Genomic DNA, 25,024 nt, shown 5'->3' with positions numbered 1-25,024 from the left:
TCGCAGACTGCGAGCATATGGAGTGTGCTAACTCTTAACAACAGTCTATATTAAAAGTAGGTCACATCATTAAAACTGCAGCGAGGAAGGGCCCTATCTACAAGCAAGATTTAGCAACCCCTGAGACTAGTTGCCAAGGCTCCTTTGAAAGATCTTCCAAAGGTCTCTCTCTGAAGGTCAAATAACAGGCTCTTTTTTGCAATGATCCAGAAACTGTGGTTGTCTCAGAAAAGACACAGTAAGTGGACTACGGTGGCATGGTAGTGTAATGCTATTACATTGCCAGTGATCACTGATCAGGGTTCAATTCTTTTTGCTGCCCGGAAGGAGTTCTCCAGTGTTCATGTGGGTTTCCTCTGGGTGCTCTACTGTTCTTACATTTCAAAGATGTTACGGTTAGGGTTAGTGAGCCGTGGGCATGCTATGTTGCTGCCGGAAGCATGGCCACACCTACAGGCTGCCCAGCACAATCCTTGCTGATTTGACACAAATAACATATTTCACTGTGTGTTTCGATGTACATGTGACAAATTAAAGCTAATCTAATTTTTAATTTAGAAACACAAAAGTGCACTCCCTTAACACTAGATGACTATGGGAGTTACTACTTTACTGCTTTGGTTCCTTGCTGACCCTTGGATGCTGTGTGGAGTTTGCATGTTCTCCTTGTAAACATGTGGGTCTCCTCTGATCTCCCAAAAGTGTGCAAGATGCATTGCCCACTATAAATTACACTTCATGTAGGCCAATGGGAATACGAGGGTGTTTTATTCCTGCTGTTATCTGTAAGCAATTTGTACCTTCTCCCCGTGACCACATTCCAAAGACTAATGGTTCGGTTTAGTAAGTTGTGGGCAGGCTACATTGGCACAGGATACATAGAGACACTTGTAGGCCTAAAATATCCTTGGACTGTGTTGCATTTCACTGTTTCTATGTACATGTGACAAAGCTAACATTTAATCTTTAGTCATCTGGGAAGAACAGGATTTCTCAGTGAGCTAGTATAGACTCAATGGGCCAAATGGGCTCCATTAAATCATAAAGAAATATATGGGTAAACTATTTGATTTCCTCCTCTGAGATTACCTGCATTGCCTGCGGCTTTATGCAAAGCATTGAGCAAGTGGATAGTCGGGAAGATCAGTCAGGCTTCTCCAGCTTGAGCGTGCCACGTCACCAGCATAGGTCCCAACAGCTTTCTTTATTGCTGACCCCAACATAAAGAATTTCTGGCCACACTCCTGCAACCAGGAGCGCACCCCAGTGCCAAAAAACAAGTCAGCCTCAACTTCCCAACCTTCAAATAACTGGTTTCATGAACAAAATCAGTTCCGCCCTCAAGATCCAAAACAGAACTATCTTGGTTTCTCTTCAAGTTACAATTTGGCAGAGGCAGTAAGCCACTGGTTAAGTAGTTCTTAAAGCAAATCCACTGTTCTTGGGTTCACATTGAAATGCAACATCTAATTCTACTCCACTGTATAAAAATTACATTTTTAATTGGAGTCATTCCAGGAAACTCTCTTTCACTCAAGATCAGCATAAAACTTGTATCTGAAACAACCGCATTCCAAACTTGGAATGCAGGCTACAAACTTAAATGTGCTTATCGAAGCAATGAGGCATCATTCGCAAAGGCTCCTGCGGTAACTCAGCACGTGATGGAAAAAGACCCTTTGGACCAACGGTAACTCAGCACGTGGTGGAAAAAGACCCTTTGGACCAACTTATCCGTGCCAACCATGATGCCTATTTACCCGATTTTAGCTTTATTTGCCGCTTCTACATCGAAACATTCAATGAAATGAGTCATTTGTGTCAATGCTCGTTAATTTGTGCAGGAAAAGCACGCACAGCCAAGCTTCTTCTCAATGCTGCCAGTTACAGGACAAATGGCTTGGACATCAGAGAAATCCCTGCTTTGCAAAGTGGAAACATGGTATTATTCCCATTTACCAATGTGGGTGCACAGACCCAGATGGGGCAAATCCCACTGGCACTGCCCCAACCCACTGGTGTCTTAGACACAGTATCTTTCACACTGACCATTGTGGGTACACAGACATTTGGGGCACATCCTATTGAGCATGTGGTCAACCAGACAGACATAACTGGCTCAAGCATTCAGAAAGTCACAACCACCCGGGTTGAGATGAGGTCAGTGACCCTTCACTACTAGGCACTGGTCACACTGAGTGATCTATCACCAAACACACAGCTCCTTCTCTGCCAGCTCCCTACAGTAGAGTATATGTCCAGCCCGTTATCACTGACACTGATGGGGATCCTGCACGACAGCTCTACCCAGCATTACTTCACCCAAGAGGTTGTTAATTGGCTCTTCAAGGGCTGGGCAACAGATAGCCCAGAGAATGCAACTAATGCACATGGTCAGAAAACATGCATTTCAATCCAACATGGGACCTGTCCACACATTCGCTTTGGACACAGACAGTAGATTTACAATGTTATTCTTTTTTTAAATATTGTTTTTATTTGTGACATGTACATCAAAGCATGCAGTGACATGCGTCATTTGTGTCAAATCAAATCAGCAAGGGCTACAACGGGCAGCCCACAAGTATCGCCGTGCTTCCGGCACCGACATAGCACGCCCACGACTCACTCACCCTAACCCGTAGGTCTTTGGTATGTGGGAGGAAACCTGAGGGCCCAGTGGAAACACACAAGGTCATGGAGAGAACGTATTGACAGCGGTAGACTTGAACTCTGATTGCTGATACAGTGACAGCATTGCACTGACCTCTACACTACTCTTCTGCCCTGACCTTTCCACCAACGGAGAAGGCATGCTACACTCACCACATTGGACACACAAACTATCTATTAACCACTTCAGCTGGTACAGAGTAAAACTTCTGACTTCAGAGATACCCCCAGCAGCACACACTCTTGCGAATCAAGTATCAACTTTATGGTGCAGATGAGCCGAGAAGCCCATTACGTTATTTTTTTTTGTTTAGAGATATAGCACAGTTCAGACCCTTCTGGCCCAATGACACACCCCACCCGTGCTGCCTAATTATACAAGTGACCAATTAACCTGCTAACCCATACATCTTTGGAATCTGGCAGTAAACTGGAACACACATGCCGCCACAGGGCGAACATTCAAACTCCTTACAGACAGAGCTGGAATTGAACCCGGGTCCCTGGTGCTGTAATGGCGCTATGCTCACTGCTGTGCTACCTTGCCTCCCTCCGTTCACTTGAGTCTGACCAATCTAATTCCATCTCTCAAATGAAGAGAATCATTACGGACGAAAAAAAGGAGGGCCATTCAGCCCACTGACATCCTGTCCTCATAGACAGCAATCCACTACTCTTTAACTGAAACCAAGAATCGATAAAATGATTCTCTGAAGCCAGGTCTGATAGATTTCTTTCCTTCAATTTCCGGTAATTTCTCCCTACCTCTATATTTTCATTCCCTATTCTGGTTTCCCTCTCACTCCTTCTCCTCTCCTCACCCCATTTCTTCACTCTCTTCTCCATTTTCATTTCTTCTTCTTCAGCCCTTTACCTCTCCCACCCATAACTCCCCAGCTTCTCACTTCAGTCCTCCATCACCCCCCCACCCTCCCTCCCCCTCACCTGCTCTCACCTATCATCTGCCAGCTTGTACTCTTCCTCCTTTTATTCTGGCTTCTGCTCCATTCCTTTCTAGTCCTGATGAGGGTCTCAGCCCGAAAAATCAACAGTTTATTCCCTTCCATAGACTCTGCCTGACCTGCTGAGCTCCAAGAGCATTTGTGTGTGTGTGTGTGTGTGTGTGTGTTACTAATAGTTTTGTTCCTTAATTTTGTTTACTCTGTTGATAAAGTGACAAGTGGCCCTTGTAAAAGTACAGCAAGACACAGACACCTAGCCAAAACTTTTCTTTGCAGCTAACGTAATGTTTCACTGAGCATGTTGTGCCTGTTGCTCTGAATTTCCAGCATGTGCACAATTATTTTGGATAGGTTCTTGGGCAGGAAGCTGTATTACAGACAAGCGAATACAGTATCAAACCAAAACTGCTGCTAGAAACAGAACTTGAGAATCCACTCCAATTTCATTATCTACCCTTGACTTCATCCACAAATCCCTTAATAACACTTGCTTGGAAAGGGAAAACAGCCACACGAATTCGCACTCGACAACAGCATAAAAGAGCCTGTCTAAACATTGATAGATCACTTCACAATTTAAATGAAACATTTTCTAAAATACGCCTGGTACAAGTTCATACAACCCTCGCATAAGGCCATAACACCGCAGACAATTAAAAATCAGCCAGAATCCCATCCACCATCTGCTGCCAGCCACCCAATACACAGCTGCTATTCACTGGGCCACATAACCTGTAACCCTTCAGGGGCTTAAAGGACAGACTACATTCTTTATTTAAAGGCGGCAACTGGGGCAAGGAGAAAGGATCTACAATCACTGGACTAAATTAGCTCAGAACACACTATGCAATTGGAAGAATTGACAATTGACTCCTCCGGAATGTATTATACTAACTGTATGCTTAATTGTGATACCTTATTCTGAATTCTGTTATTGCTCATATTACCTCAGTGGCCTCATGTGAGGAAATGATTTCCATGGACAATATTCGAAACAAAAGACTTTCACTGCACCTCACTACATGTGAACATAATAAATCAATTTCCTTACAGAACAAAGAAGACTACAGCACAGTACAGGCCCTTCAGCCCACAATATTATGCTGCCCATTTAATTTACTCTAATATCAATCTAACCCAACATAGCCCTCCATTTTTCTATCACCCATGCACTTGTCTAAGAGTTTCTTAAATGTCCCTAATATATCTGCCATCGCCACCACCCCAGGCAGGGCTTTCCATGGATTCACCACTCTCTGCAGGAAAGAGTAGGGAGGATGTCTCTTTCGCACAATCACCTTAAATTTATGCCTCCCTCGTATTGGCCATGCCCGTCCTGGAAAAAGTCTCTGGCTATCGGCTCAATCTATGCCTCTTATCATCTTATACACCCCTAATGCTGCTTCGCTTCAAAGAGTGAAGCCTTAGCTCGCTCAAGACATGCTCTGTAACCCATGCAGTATGAAATGGGATTTACACTCAGAAGCCCGCTGCGCCAGCTAGGAGTAAGTGGTTACACCCCTGGGTGGTTTCAAGAAAAAATAAGTACAACCACAACACTATCACACCAGGAGTGTTATCAGAGACACAGTTACTTCTGAGGAGAGATGAGTCAGTGGGGCTAGAAAGGGTGGGATAAAAGGAACAGCAAATTCATTTTAGTAGGTTAAAATGTCAGCATGACATTGTAAGCCAAAGGGACTGTACTATTCTATGTGCAGCCAGGTTTCTTACATCTATTCTATGGAAATGTCTGTTTTCTTGTACTTAGTAACTTTATTTGTCACATAGACGTTGAAACAGCAAAACTTAAAGTGTGTCGTTTGTGTCAACAATCCACACATCCTGAGGACATGTTGGGGGCAGCTGACAAGAATTGCCATACTTTAGGTGCTACAGCGTGACCACAACTCACTCACCCTAACCTGCACGTCTCTGAAATGTGGGAGGAAACTGAATAATCAGGAGGAAACCCACGCGGTCAGAGAGACAGTAGCGGAAAGTGAACCTCAGTCACTAATCACTGTACAGCATTATGCTAACCGCTACACTACCATGCCGCCAATTTGATAAAAGCAGAAAAACAAAGGAGATGATCAAAATCAAGAGGATAGGGATGGATAGGGAAAGAGGGTTAATGGGGGAAATAACAGCAGATAAGATTTGGCTAAGAGGAAAAGATCAGGAGAGAGAGACAGAGAGAGACAGGGAACAACTGAAATCAAAGGAGGTATAAAATTGAAGGGAAACGCTGCAAATGGTCAACCTTGGGTCCCAGAGAATCATCCTTCATTTACTTCTAACTGTTCCAATAATCCAGGCAAGGTCATCATTCGTCACTAAAGTGAAGTACAGTGGCCCCCAGTTGTATTCCCCCATTCCCTTGTACATTAAAGTGAACCCTTGTCCTTACAGTTTATTGCCCACCTGTACTGCATTCCCTCTGTAACCGTAATACTTTATTCTGCATTCTGCTATTGTTTCCCCTTGTACAATCTCAATGCACATTAATGAATTGATCTGCATGGATGATATAATAAGACAAGTTTATTACTGTTCTTCGGTGCAGGTGACAACAACAAACTACTTACCAATTGATTTGATGTGCGTGCATGGTCTCTGGCAGCGCATTATTGGTCAGATTCTTGCCCTCACGTCGGCAGCAATTTATTTACTTAGAGATACAGCATAACAGGCCCTTCCCGCCCAGCGAGCCTGGCTGCCCAATTACACCCATAACCCAGGTGGCAATACTAAACCAACTTCCTAACTTATTCCAGTCGGATTGCTACAAGATATTGGGGAAAGACACCCCCATATGTTCACCCCAATGAAAACAACACACCTCTTGCGTTATTTATGCACAAGTTAACCGAATGACTGCAGGAAGCAAGGAACAGGAATGACAAACAATGGGTGACAGTATGGAGACAACCAACGTAAGATAACCCGAGTCTAAAGTAGCTACAGTATGCATTAGATTGTACCGGGGGACATACATCTAATCCTCCATTGGAACCGCTGCCTCCGGTCTGTGCATTCAATGCTTACCATTTTGATGGGCTTCTTTCGGAGATCCGCCTCTGTCACCACCACCTCCTGGTCCTTCACCTGGAGTCCTCTCCGCAGCAGAGCCTGCAGGACAGCCGTGTTATCCTGTGGCGGGCCGAGCTCATCCCGTGGCAGCGTCTGACCACACACCCGGCAGTAGATGTCCGAGGAGAGAAGCAGGCGGATGACCGGAGGCTTGATGTGCTCCTGGTCATACTGGTCAGTGTAAAATGGCTCCCTCAGCTCCTCCGGTACATTCCCTGTAAAGGACAACATAAAGGAACAAGAGAATTAATAACCATACGAGATTCTGCAAATGTTGCTAATCCACAGCAACACACACAAAATGCTGGAGAACTCAGCAGGTCGGGCATCATGAAGAGGTGAAAAGCGGGCACAGCCTTAGAATACAAGGATGTCCCTTTGGAACAGAGATGAGGAGGAACTTCTTCAGCCAAGGGATGGTGAATCTATGGAACGCACTGGCACAGAGGCTGCGAAGACCAAGTCACTGGGAATATTTAAAGCGGAGGTTGATAGGTTCTTCATTAGTAAGAGTGTCAAAAGTTACAGAGAAAAGGCAGAAGAATGGGATTAAGAGGGATAATAAATCAGCCTTGATGGGATGGTGGAGCAGACTCGATAGGCTGATTGGTCTAGTTCTGCTCCTGTGTGTTATGGTCTAAAGAGTTGATGTTTCTGGCGAGGACCCTTCATCAGGACTCGTGAGTGTGGCTGTCTCCCACCTTTGCTGCACTCTCTACATCACTCAGCCCAAAGCTAATGGCTACAACTTGTTCGTTTAGTCCAGTGAGGTGGATATACTGTTTTGTGGCTCTGCTGGTACCAGCTCTAGTCACTGTTGGTAGGCTGTGTGGGTTCACATCTCACCCCAGAGACACATTCTCAGCTAAAGTTCCAATGCAAAGCCGCGGGAGTACTGAGTGCCCTGTGGCGGAGCAACATACACAAAACGTCAGAGTACCCCAGCTGGTCAGGCAACATCTACAGGGGGGGGAATTAAACAGGCAACATTTTGGCCAAGATCCTTCTTCACGACTGGGAAGGGGAGGAGGAAGAAGCCAGAATAAGGAGATGGAAGGGAAGGCCAGGGCAGGAGAACAAGCTGACAGTTGATAGGTGAGACAAGATGGGGGGAAAGGAGGGGGGAATGAAGTGAGAAGCTGGGAGATGATAACTGGAAGAGTTAAAGGGGTGAAGAAAGAATCTGACAGGAGAGGAGAGAAGACTATGGGTGAGTGAGGAGGAGTTTGGGCACCGGAGGGGAGATACATAGTTCCTATGGTGGGACTGCTCATGAGGCCACCCTCCAGTGGTCAGAACAATTGGAATAGTAGGGAGACTGGAGATGGTCCCTTCCCCTCCTCCCCTCGGTATCTAGGCCAATTTTAACTCCTCAGATAAGAGACAAGTCTGCCTACGTCAAACCAGATACTTTTCTTCTTTCTCATCATTGATACTAATGTCATTATGTTTATTTTTGATGATTTCCTAATTATTGGAATATGTCTTGCATGGTACTATTTCCATAAAAACAACACCTTTCACAACATTTTGATGGGCTTCTCCAAGAGAGGGAATTTGCAGAATGCCTACGAGATGGCCTTCTAGATCAGATTGTGGTTGAGCCTGTAGGAATTTGCAAATAAAACATGTGAGAGTCATTTTACGTGCTTAACAAAAACCCTTTACTTTTACAGACTTAGAGACTACACGGAGGGGTGAAGCCCAAGGGCTATTCGACCTGTGTACAATGCCAAGCATTTCTATGTTAGAAAATTCAGCCCTCATGCTGGCCAGCTTTTCTGAGTCCAGACTACGTGCACAGGTGTGGAAATCTGGCGTTCGACCCCATGCTTTGTGACTGTAGTGGAAAACGATGGCTTGGTTAGGTTTGGGGAATTCGCCCAGTAGGTGAGGGAATTCACGAGTGGCAGTGCATGCGCTGGACAGAGTCATCATGGGGAACTTGTAGGGGGTACCAGGTAATGACCCAGAGTCCTTTGCATCCACAAGCTGGCAGCTCTTAAGATCTATTAACACAGGAAGGCTGCGCCGGGCAGTGGTATAGCAATTTTAGCCGTGGCAAAGTTCCACGTGTAGCCTCATCCACTGAAGCAGAGCATCATGCGTTGTGAACCACAAGCCCGGATCCTGTTGTCGTTGGTGGCCTCCACCACGAATCCATTGCTCTCTGCCTTATAAACGATGGCCAATGCTGGCGGTACACTCACGTGAGCGTCAGTGCCACACAGGAAGCATCGCTCTGAAAGGGTGTTCGTAATGAATCATAGATGACCCCATTATGTAACTTCCTTTATATCACCTCATACTGACATCATGTCAGACATAATCTCTGAAAGTGAACACAACAACTCAATGACGTGTTTGTAAATTATGTAGAACAGTTTCTTTTATGAACAAGATGTGTCATCTGTCACCCATGACATCACCCTACAAGCCCACTAGGGGAATAGCAATTCTGGATTAGGTGTTATGTAATGACCCAGATTTGATTAGGAAGGTTAAGGTAAAGGAATCCTTAGGAGGCAGTTATCATGAAGTGATAGAATTCACCCTGCAGGTTGAGAAGGAGAAGATAAAATGGAACGTATCAGTATTACAGTGGAGTAAAAGGAATTACAGAGGCACGAGGGAGGAGCTGGCCTAAGATGACTGGAAGGGGTCACCAGCAGAGAAATCAGCAGTTTATTGGGAAAATTCAGGTGTATGAAAGAGACATCCCAAAAATGAAGTAGTGTTTTATAGAAAGGATGAGGCATGGCTGACAAGGGAAGTCAAAAACAGCATAAAAGCAAAAGAGAGGGCATATAATATAGCAAGAATTAGTGGGAAGGTAGCTTTTAAAAACCATCAGAAAGTAATAAAGAGGGAAAATAATAATAATAAATACTTCATTGATGCCAAGTGGGAAATTCTTTCATTACAGCAGCAACATTTAAAAACACACTTAGCAGTGTGCAGACTTAACTAATAATAAAGTACAGAATAATAATATACACAATAATTACTAACCAATGTGCAATATATATATAAAATAATAAAACAAAGACTATTGTACTCTGATGTGCTTTCTCATTCTCCTGTCGCACCGAGATGAACTGTTGTATATGCTTACAACAGGAATTCTGCAGATGCTGGAAATTCAAGCAACACACATCAAAGTTGCTGGTGAACGCAGCAGGCCAGGCAGCATCTCTAGGAAGAGGTACAGTCGACGTTTCGGGCTGAGACCCTTCGTCAGGACTAACTGAAGGAAGAGCTAGTAAGAGATTTGAAAGTGGGAGGGGGAGGAGGAGATCCAAAATGATAGGAGAAGACAGGAGGGGGAGGGATGGAGCCAAGAGCTGGACAGGTGATTGGCAAGAGGGATATGAGAGGATCATGGGACAGGAGGCCCAGGGAGAAGGAAAGGGGGGGGGAACCCAGAGGATGGGCAAGGGGTATAATCAGAGGGACAGAGGGAGAAAAAGGAGAATGAGAGAAAGAATCTGTGTATAAAAATAAATAACGGATGGGGTACGAGGGGGAGGTGGGGCATTAGCAGAAGTTAGGGAAGTCGATGTTTATGCCATCAGGTTGGAGGCTACCCAGATGGAATATAAGGTGTTGTTCCTCCAACCTGACTGTGGCTTCATCTTTACAGTAGAGGAGGCCGTGGATAGACAAGTCAGAATGGGAATGGGATATGGAATTAAAATGTGTGGCCACTGGGAGATTCTGCTTTCTCTGGCGGACAGAGCGTAGGTGTTCAGCAAAGCGGTCTCCCAGTCTGTATATGCTTATTGCATTTGGTAGGAAAGATTTTCTGTAACGATCCTTGTGACGGCAGAGCTGAATGAATCTGTTTGAAAGGGTGCTCCACTGTTTATTCAGTAGGTCATGAAGAGGATGTGCCAGTTTGTTAGTGACCTCCTCTCCACCACCAACTCAAAACAGTCTGGGTTGTAGCCAAGGATCAACCCCCAGCAAAATACAAAACATGAAGAAAAACTAGCCAATAAGAGGATACAAACTTTTCTCCTGATAAATAAAGAGTGGATATTGGACCACTGGAAAATGACGCTGGAGAGGTAGTAATGGGGGACAAAGAAAGGCAGAGGAACTTAATAAGAATTTTGCATCAGTCTTCACTGTGGAAGACACTAGCAGAATCCCAGAAATGTAAGAGTATCAGGGGGCAGGACTGAGTATAGTTTCTACTAAGGAGAAGGTGCTTGGGAAGCTGAAAGGTCTGAAGGTCGATAAGTCACCTGGACCAGATGGACTACACCCCAGAATTCTGAAAGAAGTAGCTGAAGAGATTGTGCAGGCATTAGTAATGATCTTTCAAGAATCACTAGATTCTGGAATGGTTCCTGAGGACTGGAAAATTGCAAATCTCACTCTACTCTTCAAGAAGAGAGGGAGGCAAAAGAAAGGGAATTATATGCCAGTTAGCCTGACTTCAGTGATTGGAGAGATATTGGAATCTATTGTGAAGGATAAGGTTTCAGGGTACTTGGAGGCACATGATAAAATGAGCCAAAGTTAGCACATGGTTTCCTAAATGGGAAATCTCACCTAACAAATCTGACAAAAAGTCAGTGGATATTATTTATTTGGATTTTCAGAAGGCCTTTGACAAACACACGTGAGCCTACTTAATAAGAGCCCATGATATTATAGGAAGGGTATCATGGATAGAAGATTAGCCGACTTTCAGGAGACATAGAGTGGGAATAAAGGGGGCCTTTTCCGGTCGGCTGCTGGTGACTAGTGGTGGACCACAGGATTCAGTGTTGGGACCATTTCTTTCCATGCTGTATGTCAACGATTCAGATGAAGGAATTCATGGCGTTGTGGCCAGGTTTGCAGACGATACAAAGATAGGTGGAGCGTTGAGGGAACAGGGCATCTGCCGGAGTTAGATTGGGAGAATGGGCAAAGGAGTGGCAGATGGAGTATAATGTAGGGAAGTACATAGTCATGCACTTTGCAGAAGGAATAAAGGCATCAACTATTTTCTAAATGGGGAGAAAATTCAAAACAAGAAGTGCAAAAGGACTTGGCAGTTAACTTGACGGTTGAGTCAGCAGTGAGTAAGGCAAATGCAGTGTTACCATTCATTGCAAGAGGACTAGAATATAAAAATAAGGATACAGTGCTGAGGCTTTACACTTGTAGAATAGTGAGCAGTTTTGGGCCCTTATCAAAGAAAAAATGTGCTGGCATTGGAGAGGGTCCAGAGGAGGTTCACAAGAATGATTCTGAGAATGAAAGGGTTAATACATGAACAGCATTTGAATGCTCTGGGCCTGGAGTTTAGAAGAATGAGGGGCGGATCTCAATGCAGCCTATCGAATATTGAAAGGTCTGGATAAAGAGGATGTTTCCCACAGTGGGGGTATCTAGGACCCGAGCGCATGCTTTATAACTGATGGACATCCATTTAGAACAGAGATGAGGAATAATTTCTTTAGCCAGAGGGAGGTGAATTCGTGGAACTGATTGCCATGGGCGTCTGTGCAGGCCAATCATTGGGTATACTTAAGGCAAGGTTGTTAGATTCTTGATTAATCAGGGAGTCAGAGGTTACAGAGAGAAGGCAGGAGAATTGGATTGAGAGGGATAATTGATCAGCCATGATGGAATGGTGGTGCAGACTCAATGGATTGAATGGCCTAATTCTGCTCCTGTGTCTTATACAGTATGTCAGTGATAATAAGCTTTATTTCGATTGCTGTGTAAGCTATTTATAATTTATGTTAATTTATGTTTGTAATGAACTGTGCTTCCTGCTGCCGAAAGCTGATTATCATGGCCTTGATACCCAGGTTAGGTATGCCTTCGACAATAATCTTGATCTATTATTACATCGTCACATCAGTAACAGCCATCTCTGAATCTGTTCAGACTGATGGACTGCATTACTGTGGGGTATGGAAACTGCACTGTGGCAGACGGGAGGGCTCTACAACGGGTAATTAAAAGCAGCCCAGTGCATCACCGGCACCAGCCTACCTGCCATCAAAGACATACAGTTGTATGCAAAAGTTTGGGCACCCTGCTCAAAATTTATGTTCCTGTGAATAGCTAAACAAGTAAAAGATGACCTGATTTCCAAAAGGCATAAAGTTAAAGATGACACATTTCTTCAATATTTTAAGCAAGAAAACTTTTTTATTTCCATCTTTTACAGTTTCAAGATAACAGAATAGGAAAAGAGCCCAAAGCAAAAGTTTGGGCACCCTGCATGGCAGTACTTAGTAACACCCCCTTTGGCAAGTATCACAGCTTGTAAACGCTTTTTGTGGCCAGCTAAGAGTCTTTCAATTCTTGTTTGGGGGATTTTCACCCATTCTTCCTTGCAAAAGGCTTCTAGTTCTGTGAGATTCTTGGGCTGTCTTGCATGCACTGCTCTTTTGAGGTCTATCCACAGATTCTCAATGATGTTTAGGTCAGGGGACTGTGAGGGCCATGGCAAAACCTCCAGCTTGCGCCTCGAGGTAGTCCATTGTGGATTTTGAGGTGTGTTTAGGTTCATTATCCTGTTGTAGAAGCCATCCTCTTTTCATCTTCAGCTTTTTTACAGACAGTGTGATGCTTGCTTCCAGAATTTGCTGGTATTTAATTGAATTCATTCTTCCCTCTACCAGTGAAATGTTCCCCATGCCACAGGCTGCAACACAAGCCCGAAGCATGATCGATCCACCCCCCCCATGCTTAATAGTTGGAGGGGTGTTCTTTTCATGAAATTCTGTACCCTTTTTTCTCCAAACATATCTCTGCTCATTGCGGCCAAAAAGTTCTATTTTAACTTCATCAGTCCACAGGACTTGTTTCCAAAATGCATCAGGCTTGTTTAGACGTTCCTTTGCAAACTTCTGATGCTGAAATTTGTGGTGAGGACGCAGGTGACGTGTACGTAGTGTTATTGGGGTGGGTTGTGGTCATATTAGTGCAGCTGTTGCTGCACAGTAGAACAGTGCACCACCACTCCACAGTCTGCTAAATCTTCCTGAAGGTCTTTTGCAGTCAAACGAGGGTTTTGATTTGCCTTTCTAGCAATCCTACGAGCAGTTCTCTCGGAAAGTTTTCTTGGTCTTCCAGACCTCAACTTGACCTTCACCATTCCTGCTAACTGCCGTTTCTTAATTACATTACGAACTGAGGAAACGGCTACCTGAAAACACTTTGCTATTTTCTTATAGCCTTCTCCTGCTTTGTGGGCATCATTTATTTTAATTTTCAGAGTGCTAGGCAGCTACTTAGAGGAGCCCATGGCTGCTGATTGTTGGGACAAGGTTTGAGGAGTCAGGGTATTTATAAAGCTTTGAAATTTGCATCACCTGGCCTTTCCTAACGATGACTGTGAACAAGCCATAGCCCTAACAAGCTAATTAAGGTCTGAGAGCTTGGTAAAAGTTATCTGAGAGCTCAAATCTCTTGGGGTGCCCAAACTTTTGCATGGTGCTCCTTTCCTTTTTTTCCACTCTACAATTGTACAAAACAAAAATAATACACTAATCTTGCTTAAAATGTCAAAAAGAATGTTTCATCTTTAACTTTGACTTTTGGAGATCAGTTCATCTTCTACTCACTTAACTATTCACAGTAACAGAAACTTTGACCGGGGTGCTCAAACTTTTGCATGCCACTGTATGTACAGAAAGGGTCTGGGAAAAGGCCAGTAATATCATGAAGGATCCCACCCACCCTGCTCATGGACTGTTTGCCCCATTCCCATCAGGGAAGAGGCTACGCAGCATCCACGCCCAGACCACTAGAACCAGAAGCAGTTACTTCCCCCAAACCGTCAGGCTGATCAACACCTCCACCCATTAACCCACCCCAATAGCACTACATACACGTCACCTAGCGTCACTTTGTGCACATACAGTACAACCAATGTAGATAAAAATTACTTGTACACTGTTTTCTAGGATTGCTTTTATATTTATAGTGCGTTTAATGTGTATTTATTATGCTACGCTGGATTTTGAGTAACAATGATTTCATTCTCCTTCACACCCATGTACTGAAGTTTGATAATAAACAATCTTCAATCCTGAATCCTTTGGCCCCACCCTCCCTGCGTCAAGCACTGACTGGTTCTCTATCATCCCCCATCGTTCTGTTCCATACAAACCCAAGATCACCCAATATTCAGCGGCTCATGTTCGAACCTGAACTGTCCCATTTACCCATCATCTTGTGCTTCGGAATCATACTGGTTCTTAGTTAAGTCCTGTGATATTAAAATTCTCACTCTCATTTTTCAGGAGCTCCTGCAAAACCTCATCCCTCCATTTCTGAAAGTTCCTCCAATCCAACTGCAAACCTCCAATTCAAACCTCCTCTGTCCTAGAATTTAATTCTTACACCAATAAGGGTCTTGGTTTCTGCTGCCCAACATCTGTCTCATTGCATCTCTTTCCTGCCATGGTGAAAAATAGATTACCTTCTTAAGATTAGCTTTATTTGTCACACCTACATCGAGATATCAAAACGTACAGTGAAATGCGTTCTTTGCGTCAATGACCAACACCATCTAAGGATGTGCTGGCGGCAGCCCGCAAGTGTTTCTGTGCTTGCAGTGCCAACATAACATGCCCACAACTCACTAACCCTAACCCGTACGTCTTTGGAATGTGGGAGGAAACTGGAGCAGCCAGAAGAAAACCCGTGTGGTCACGGGGAGAACATAAAATGGCGGGGATTGAATTTTATCGCTGGCACTGTAAAGCATTACACTAGCCGGTATGCTACCATGCAGCCCATACAGAGGCAATTTATTTTACGTACATTAAAACCGTGACAGATTTAAGGGCTGTTCGTGTTTAAAAGGGACTTGGGAATGCTAGAACACAAAACAAACAAACTTAACATGTAGGCACAGCAGGTGAATGATACCCTGGCCTATTCAGCAGGAAGATTTTCAAACAAGATTAAAGACATCGTACTGCAATTATGTGGCATTATATCCCAGGTGAAGTCACACCTGGAACATTTTGTACAGGGTCGGTACAGGAGCGATTTTGTGTTTGGAAGGGTTATTTCCTGGGAAGGTGGGAATTCTCAGAAGAGGAGAGACTGCGCACACTGGGCCCATACTGGAGTCGAGAACAGTGAGTAATGGCCTGATGGCAACATAGACCACAGGGCATTGAACAGTACAGCATGGTACAGGCTTGTCAGTCCATATTATTAGCCAACCTTTTAACCGAGGTCTGTCCCATATAGCCCTCCATTTTTCTTTCATCCAAGTGCCTATCTGAGTGTCTCTTAAATGTCCCTGATGTACCTGCCTCTACCACCCCGGCAGTGGGGTGCTCATGCCACTTGGCGTTAAAAAAAACGACCTCTGACATCATCTTAAAATCACCTTAAAATTATGTCCTCTCCTATTGACCAACGCCACCGTGGGTTAAAGGCTCTGGCTGTCCACTCTGTCTATGCCTCTTGTAATCTTACACACCTACACCATGAAAGCTCTCAACCTCCTTCACTTCAAAGAGAACAGTCTGAGTTTGCTCAACTTTTCGTCATAAAACATGCTCTCTGATCCAGGCAGCATCCTGGTAAATCTCCTCTCCAATGCTTCCATATCCTTCCTGTAATCAGGCGACCAGAAAAGAACACAATACTGCGAGTGTGATCTAATCAGTTTTATAGAGCTGCAATATTACCTCGTGTTTCTTGAACTCAATTCCCTAACTAATGAAGGCCAAAGCACTATACGTCTTCATAACCACCCTATCAACTTGCACAGCAACTTTGAGGGAGTCTATGGGCGTGGACTCCTAGATGCCCCTGTTCTTTCATAATGCTAAAAATCCACCATTAACACTGTGTCCTGCCATCAGGTTTAATCTTCCAAATTGTATCACTTCACTCTTTTCCAAATTGAACCCCATCTGTCACCTCTCAGCCCAGTTCTCCATCTTATCAATGTCCCATGATAACCTACGGCAACTTTCTACATGATCCACAACACCATCAAACTTTGTGCCATCTGCAAACATACAAAGCATTTACATTGATAATCAAGATACATGCAGAGATTGACTGGAGTGGGACATTCACCTACTATGAGGCTATACCCTGATCCTAGACTCTCCCACTATCGAATACAACCGCTCCACATCCCCTCTATTTAGGCCTTTCAATAATCAGTAGGTTTCAATGAGCCCGCTCCCATTCTTCTAAACTGCAGTGAGTACAGGCCCAGGACCATCAAACACTCCTCATACGTTAACACTTTCATCACCAGGATCATTCTTGTAAACCTCTGCTAGACCCCAGACTCCATGCCATTACATCCTCTCTTAGATAGAGCCCAAAATTGCTCAAAGTACTCCAAGTGCAGGCTGACCAATACGTCATAAAGCCTCAGTATTACATACTTGCTTTTATATTCTAGACCTCTGGAAATGAATGCTAACATTGCATTTGCCTTCCTCACAACCTCCAAGTTAACCTATAGGGAAACCTCTACTGGGACTCCCAAGCCACTTTGCACCTCTGATTTCTGAATTCTCTCTCCATTTAGAAAGTAGTCTACATCTGTCCAGACAACATCGGAAAAAAATAGTTTTTCCACAGTACTGTATCTCAGTACCTGTGACAATAATAAACCAACTACCCATACACCTCAGACCTATTACCCCACGACGGGACCCCTTGTAGGAATCCGAGAGAGAGGTCAGGGGCAACTTAACAATCAATACAGCAATTGATAATGGTTTATTATTATTGTCATGTATCAAGATACAGAGAAAAGCTGGTCTTGTATGCTGTTCTTACAGTTCAATCATTACACAATGCATTGGGCTAGAATACAGTAGCACAATAACAATGCAAATAAAGCATAAAAATTATTGAAAGAATGGTCTCTCAATAGAAGCTACAGCACTGTGCAAAGGTCTAAGGCACATAAGCTAGGGTCTGCACAGTATTGTATATTGGTTAAAATAGGAAGATAGTTGGGAAGCAGAATTAAGAGTACTTAGCTTTGTATTAGGTCGGTAGTATTAAGTATTATTTGGTAACTTGAAATATGTAATAAACAGTACTGTGCAAAAATTTTAGACACCCTAGCTACATATATGTACTCAAGACTTTGGCACAGTACTGTATCTTCGCTAGAAGGCAGCACCCATCATTAAGGGCACCCATTACCCAGGACATGCCCTCTTCTCATTGCTACCATGACGAGGATGCACAGGAGCCCAAAGACACACACTCAGTGTTTTAGAAACAGCTCCTTCCCCTCTGCTACCAGATTTATAAATGAACAATGAAACAAACCATGAACACTAACTCACTATCTTTGCCCTCTATCTGCGCTACTTAATTTAATCTTTATATACATTTCTTATTGTCATTTATAGTTTGTTTTTTTTATATATTGCACTGTACTGCTACCACAAAACAACAAGTTTCATGTCATACATGTGTCAGTGATATTCAGCCTGATTCTGATTATGGTCTTACGGTGTTATGGAGTGTCATACAGGCAAACGATAAACACAAGATATAACAAGGTAGATAATGAGCCCTTTCAAGAGTGACAGAAACTCTCCCTGAGATTGGTGGTTAATGCTTTGAGGCTTTTGTATCTTCTGCCTGATGGGAGAGGGCGAGAAGAAAGAATGTCTGGGGTGGGTAAGCTTTTTGATTCTGAATCTAAAGGAAGTTAAACAGGCATGGGAGTGAGCCCGGTAGACAACTACATTCACATCCAAGTGAACAGCTCAGTGGTCCAAGTCCCTATTGTACAACTGGCATGCATGGTTGATTCTCCAGTGCAGTTTGCCTTCTTTTGCACGTTAATTGTTTATCAGTCTTTGTCTCTTCATGTGTAGTTTTCTATTGTACTTTTTCCTGTAAGTGCCTGCACGAAAATAAGTCTCACAGTGACATACATGTATTTTGGGGGTCCATCTGGAACCCCCAACATCCAGGACGGGCTTTCTTCTTGCTGATGCATCAGGGAGGAGTTGCAGGAGCCTTGGGTCCCACTCCACCAGGGTCAGCAACAATTATTACCCTACAATCTTCAGATGTGGATAACTACACCCATCTCAACTCTGAACTGCCTTCACAACCCATGGAATCACTTTCAAGGACTCTACAAACTCATGTTCTCAGTATTATTTATTTACTGATTTAATTTTATTTCTGCACTTTGTCTTCCTTTACACATTGGTTGTTTGTCAATCTTTGTTCCTGCGTAGTTTTTCATTGATTCTATGGTAACTCTCTGCTCCACTGTGAATGCCGACAAGAAAATGAATCTCCGGATAGTATATGGTGACATATAAGTATTTTGATAATAAATTTGTTTTGAACTTTTGTACTCTGAACAGTACCTGAGGGGGTGCTACATTGCTAGATGTGCCAGGTTCGGTTAAGGGAAGAAGGTGGGAAGAAGCTTGTGTGAATCAACAGCCGTAACAGAGAACAAAAAACAAACTGCTGGAGAAACTCGGTGGGCCGAGCAGCATCCGTGGAAGCAGGGGGATGGTGGACATTGCAGGTTGAGACTCCGATCCTGATACAGTGAAACTAAGCAGTTCTTTTCTACCATCCCCACCGCCCCCAACAGATACTACCCAACGCAGAGTTCCTCCAACATGACTGTAGACATCAAAAATCTGGAGCAACACACATAAAGTGCTGGAGGAACTCAGCAAATCAGGCAGCATCTATGGAGAGGAATAAAGAGTCAATGTTTTGGGCCAAGACTCTCCATCAGGAATCATTTTCTGAACTGCTGAGTTCCTCCAGCATTTTGTGCATGTTGATCCAGATTTCCAGCACCTGCAAAATCTCATGTGTCCCAGAATTCTTCTGACAGTTTGTTTTAGCTTCAGTTTGCAGGGATCTGTGTTCCTGTGTCAGAATCGATCCTATGCATCAAGTAGTTCATGCACATCGGGTGGTCACTTACTAACATCGATCTTCTTGGTCACGATATCCAACCCATTGATTCACACTTTCACCGGAAGGCAACTTGCAATCAGGTACAAGTACTGAGCACATTCACTGAATATGTTGCAGAATTAACTTTATTCAGGCAAACTTTTAAAAAAAAAGGTCAGTTTCACAACTAACTCATCAGTACAGAAAACAGGAGGTAGGTCAAAATTCAATGGGTCAAGGTGCCTTTTTCCATTGAGTAAAAGCAGGTTAATCAGTAAACCTACTGAATTCCCTCTTCAGCCCTTTGTCTCTTCCAACTATCACCTCCCAAATTCTCACATCTTTCCCATCTTCCCTCCCTCACCTGGATTCACTTGCCTTATGCTTCCGCTCCACCCTCTCCCCTGCACTCTTTCACTCTGGCTTCCGTCCCTTCTTCCCAGTCCTAATGGAGGATTCAGCCCAAAATTCTGACTGTTCATTTCCCTCCATAGATGCTGCCTGTTGAGTTCCTTCAGCATTTTGTCCATGAGACTCTATACTCTATTCCTGGGGACAAGTGCTGGTTTTACCGACTTTTCAAACCTGTCTTTCAGCCGTCAATCATAAAAAATAAAGAATAGTCCCAACACAGTAAATTCTGAAACCACAAAATACTTTCCAAAGTTTTAATACTTGGTAAAATGACAGTGTGGTGCTTTACAGTGCCAGCAATCAGCGATTGGAGCTCAATTCCTACCACTATCTATAGAGTTTGCATGTTCTCCCCGTGACTGCATGGGTTTCCTCCCACGTTCTAGAGACATACAGCTTGGGGTTAGTAAATCGTGGGCATGCTATTTTGGCACTGGAAGCTTGGCAAAATGCCGGGCTGCCCCCAGCGCATCCTTGGACTCTGCCAGTTGTTGATGCAAACGATGCATTTTACTGTACGCTTCAATGTTTTGATGTACATAAAGCTAGTCTTAGAATCACAACTCTGGATTGAGTAGTATCTGTGAGTGTATTGGGGAGGATGGTTAAGAGCTGTCAATGATTCAGGACTTTTAACACTTAGTCAGCTGATCCGCTGTGAGTGATTGGGGTCTTGTGTTTCCATTCATTGGTTCCATCCACAACCAATGTGTGGCTTAAACCCTTTGGCTGCATCAAGGTGACACAAGGAGCTCAAGCAGAGAGGAACTACCTCAGAAATCAGCATCGGGTCACCCTGAGCTGATCTGTCACACAACAAGTAGAAATTTTGAACTTGCTTCCTCAAAAAAAATGTCAAGGCAGGGAGGGGTTTATCAGATGTGGGTGTGTAATTAAATTACAATTCCAAAACTGAAATTCAAAGACTTTTGTTAATTCATAAAAAGCTTGTGAAATCAAAGATATTTCATTGGGCAATATGGTGAAAGATTAAATTTAGAGATAAGCTTTATTTATCACATATACATACATCAAAACATACAGCGTCTTGTGTCAATTTGTGTCAGCATCATTTTGTGTCAATGACCAACTCAGTTCAAGGATGTGCTGATGCAAATAGTCAGATCAGACAGCAGAGAATCAGGCCTTTCAGCCCATTTAGTCTCTGCTGATCATTAAACACCCATTTACACTGATAAACACAAGGAATTCTGCAGATGCTGGAAATCCAAAGCAACATACAGAAAAAGCTGAAAGAACTCAACACACGAGGCAGTATTTATGGAAATGAACAAACAGTTGACATTTTGGGCTAAGATCCTTCATCAGGTCTGGAAAGGAAGGGGGAAGGCGCCAGAATAAAAAGGTGGAAGGAGGAGGAGAAGGGTAGCTGGAAGGTGAAGCCTGCTGGGTGGGAAAGGTAAAGGGGCTAGAGAAGAAGGAATCTGATAGGAGGGGAAAGTGGACCTTTGGAGAAAGGGAAGGAAGGAGGGGCACTGTGGGAGGTGATAGCCAGGTAGAGATGAGATATGAGGCCACAATGGGGAAGAGAAGAAGGGAGGAGAAAGGGAAAAACTTTTTTTTAAACCGGAAGGAGAAGTCAATGTTCATGCCATCAAGTTGAAGGTTACCCAGCCAGAATATAAGGTGTTGCTCCTCCACTCTGATGGTGGCCTCATCGTAGCACAAGAGGAGGCCATGGACCAACATGTCAGAATGAGAATGGGAATTGGATTGAAACGTTGGGCCACTGGGAAGTTCCCTATGGCAGATGGCGTGGAGGTATTTGACAAAGCAGGGTCCCCAGTTTACGATGCGTCTCACCAGTATAGAGCAGCACTGGATACAATTGACGACCCGAGCAGATCCACGGGTGAAGCGTTGTCTCACATGGAAGGAATATTTGGGGCCCCGAATGGAGAAGACGGAGGAGGCGAATGGGCAGGTATAGCACGTTGGCTGCCTGCAGGGATTAGAGCCAGGAGGGATATCAGTGGGGAGGGGTGAGTGGACAGAGGAATCATGGCGGGAGTGATGTCTGTGGAAAGCAGAGAGTGGAGTGGAGGTAAAGATGTGTGATCTTACACTGATGCCATTTTTCTGTTAACTACCTCCCCCTACCACACACCCGCCCCCCCCCCAGATTTATTTACTCTATGGAAACCCTTTAAATGAGTAGAATCAGATTTATTATCAGCAGCCTACACAATGTTGTCATGGTAGTGGGCAGCTTACCTGGGAGAAGAAAACCTCTGATCTCAAACCTCTACTGCCTGTAGCCATACCCGCTCAGAGGGAAGGCTTTGAGAGTAAATCCTGAGGAAAAATCCAGAGCTGTGGTCCCTAAGGCAGTCTTATGTTGAGTTCAACACTGACCAGCAATTCCTGCAACATTGCTGGTGCCATCTGTAACTGGTCTCTGTTGTTCCTTTGGATTAGACATCTACACGGAGAGGGGAAGCCTGCTGCATGGGCAACAGCTTGCTCTCCATTTCATACTGCCCTGGTTTGTATGTCATGTAGTCAGCTGGGACACAACTTCCATGGCTGACCCTAATCAACACAGAACCTCAGATGATGTTATACTTGTTTTGCAGCAGCAAAGACAAAGGTATCACAAAAACATACGAACACAGCAAAAGGAATAGATTAGATTAGATTATGAGGACACGCAGTCCTCTTTTATTGTCACTTAGTAACATATGCATTAAGAAATGATACAATATTCCTCTGGTGTGATATCACAGAAACACAGGACAGACCAAGACTGAAAAACTGACAAAAACCACATAATAATAACATATAGTTACAACAGTGCAAGCAATACTGTAACTTGATGAAGAACAGGCCATGAGCACGGTAAAAAAGTTCAAAGTCTCTCGGAAGTCCCACATCTCACGCACACGGGAAAAGGAAGAAAAACTCTCCCTGCCATACCTGACCATAGTCCGACTCTGAGTCATCCGAAAACTTCGAGCTCCGACCAGTCCTCCGACACCAAGCACCATCTCTGCCGAACATTTCGACCCCAGCCCCGGCCGCCAGCAGCAGGCAAAGCCGAGGATTTTGGGGCCTTCCCTCCGAAGATTCTCGATCGCACAGTAGCAGCGGCAGCGAACCGGGCATTTCAGAAGTTACTCCAGATGTTCCTCCGTGCTCTCACGGCTGTCTCCATCAAATCAGAATTGTGCACGGTACCCTACTTAACAAATACGATATCATTTCACCAGAGAGGCTACACGCGCTGAGTCGCGCCGCCATCTTCTCCTCCCGCCTAGTGAGGTGGTGTTCATGGTTTGGTGGACAATTCAGAAATCTGCTGGCAGAGGACAAGCAGCTGTTCCTGAATCACTGAGTATGGGCCACTCGGCTCCTCTACCTCCTCCCTGATGGTGATAACGAGAAGGCGGCGTGTCCTGGATGATGGACACCGTCCCATGATGGAGAACTCAGTGGTGGAGAGGATTTCCCCCGTGATGAAAACATGGGAGGAAACAGGAGCACCCACACAGTCAAAGGGACGACATGAAAACTCTACACAGACAGCAGCAGTCAAAATTAGAATCAAGCTTATTGTCAGTGATACATGTGGTGAAGTTTGTTGTTTTGTAGCAGCAGTGCAGTCACAACAAATTACTAGGAGCTGCAATAAAAACAAATAAATAAATGGCAGTGAGTTTTTCCATAGCAGAGGGCTACGGGTAACCCTAGGTAATTTCTCAAGTAAGTATTGTGGGCCGAAGGGCCTGTATTGTGCTGTAGGTTTTCTCTGTTTCTCGGGAGTTGCACTCATCCAAGTGAGTATAGATCACAACTCCCAACCAGTGTACAGTCAATGACCAAAAACCCTTAGGGTGACAGGAGGGGGAGAAAAATCTCACCTCAGAAGACAGCTGAACTCTGATAGCCATAATTATGTGGCTGGTTGAGTTGAAATGATTGCCACTGGCAACCACTAGTTTAAAAGCTGAAGAAAATCCAGCCCAAGTGTATAAGCACAACTGTTTCTGCCAATGCCGGAAAACCAAGGCAACATGCAAAATGCAGGCAGAACTCAGCAGGCTGGGCAGCACCTTGTGGAGGGGAACACACAATCAATGCTTTGGGCCAAGGCCCAACATCAGGAATGGAAAGGAAGCAGGAAGAAGCTAGGAAAAGAAGGTGGGGAGAGGGGAAGAGTACAAGTTGGCAGGTGATAGGTGAGAGGAAAGGTGGGTGCGTGAGGGAGGGGGGAGGTTGCTGTGAAAAGCTGGGAGGTGATTGGTGGAAAAGGTAAAGGGCTGAAGAAGGAACCTGATAGGGCAGGAGAGTAGACCATGAGAGAAAGGGAAGGAGGAGGGGCACCAAAGGGAGGTGACGGGCAGGTAAGAAGAAAAGGGGTAAGAAGAGGGCCAGAATGGGAAATGGAAAAAGAGAGATGGGGGAGCAGGGAGAAACTAACAGAAGTTTGAAACATCAGTGTTCATGCTATCATGTTGAAGGCTGTCCCGATGAGGTATTGATCCACCAAACAGAGTGGTCTCATTGCGGCAGTGGAGTCAGCCATGGACTGACATGTCAAAGTGGAAATGGGATACCATAGAGGTGACTACGGATGTAGCTTTTTCTCGTCACTTCCTCTTACTAACTTAATTCTCTCATTCTGAAGTTGCATTCGTTCTGCCACAAGGTCACTGACCTGAAATTTGAATTCTGCTCCTGTCCACAGAGGCTATTTGACAAAGTATTTCCCAAATTTGCAGCCATATGCAAATCTGTCCACTTCAACAGAGAGCTCATAGTCAAACAGTGCATTATGAGTAAAGCTGCACTCCACGTACAGCAGGCTCAGTGGATTACGCTTACTTCCTGAAATTTAACCCAGATAAATCTCTTTCTTCATGTGAAACAAAAGAGCATTGTGTTCTGACCCACCCTCCCACTGAAACTGCGGTTTCCAATTCAGCCGACTTCTAGTAAAGGGCACCTATAAC

At 44.3% G+C, this 25,024-nt stretch overlaps 1 protein-coding gene across 3 annotated transcripts in view; it reads right to left on the bottom strand.

Moving 5' to 3' along the window:
• Positions 1 to 25,024, bottom strand: part of camsap3 (calmodulin regulated spectrin-associated protein family, member 3) — a 247,829-nt gene that overhangs the window by 150,301 nt on the left and 72,504 nt on the right. For 2 of the 3 annotated variants that reach the window (XR_011883779.1, XM_072248341.1), the window contains exon 2: positions 6,687 to 6,946. The exons of the other annotated variant lie outside the window; for it this stretch is intronic. Coding sequence is in view for 1 of the 2 variants with exons in the window: in XM_072248341.1 (XP_072104442.1) it covers positions 6,687 to 6,946 (260 nt within the window). In the remaining variant the exon portion in view is untranslated. The remainder of the gene's footprint in view (positions 1 to 6,686; positions 6,947 to 25,024) is intronic. 3 annotated transcript variants of the gene reach the window in all.

This window comes from Mobula birostris, chromosome 32, assembly GCF_030028105.1.
Source record: "Mobula birostris isolate sMobBir1 chromosome 32, sMobBir1.hap1, whole genome shotgun sequence".
Taxonomy (NCBI): domain Eukaryota; kingdom Metazoa; phylum Chordata; class Chondrichthyes; order Myliobatiformes; family Myliobatidae; genus Mobula; species Mobula birostris.
Note: the sequence above shows the minus strand (reverse complement) of the source record. Positions and strands in the feature narration are given on the sequence as shown.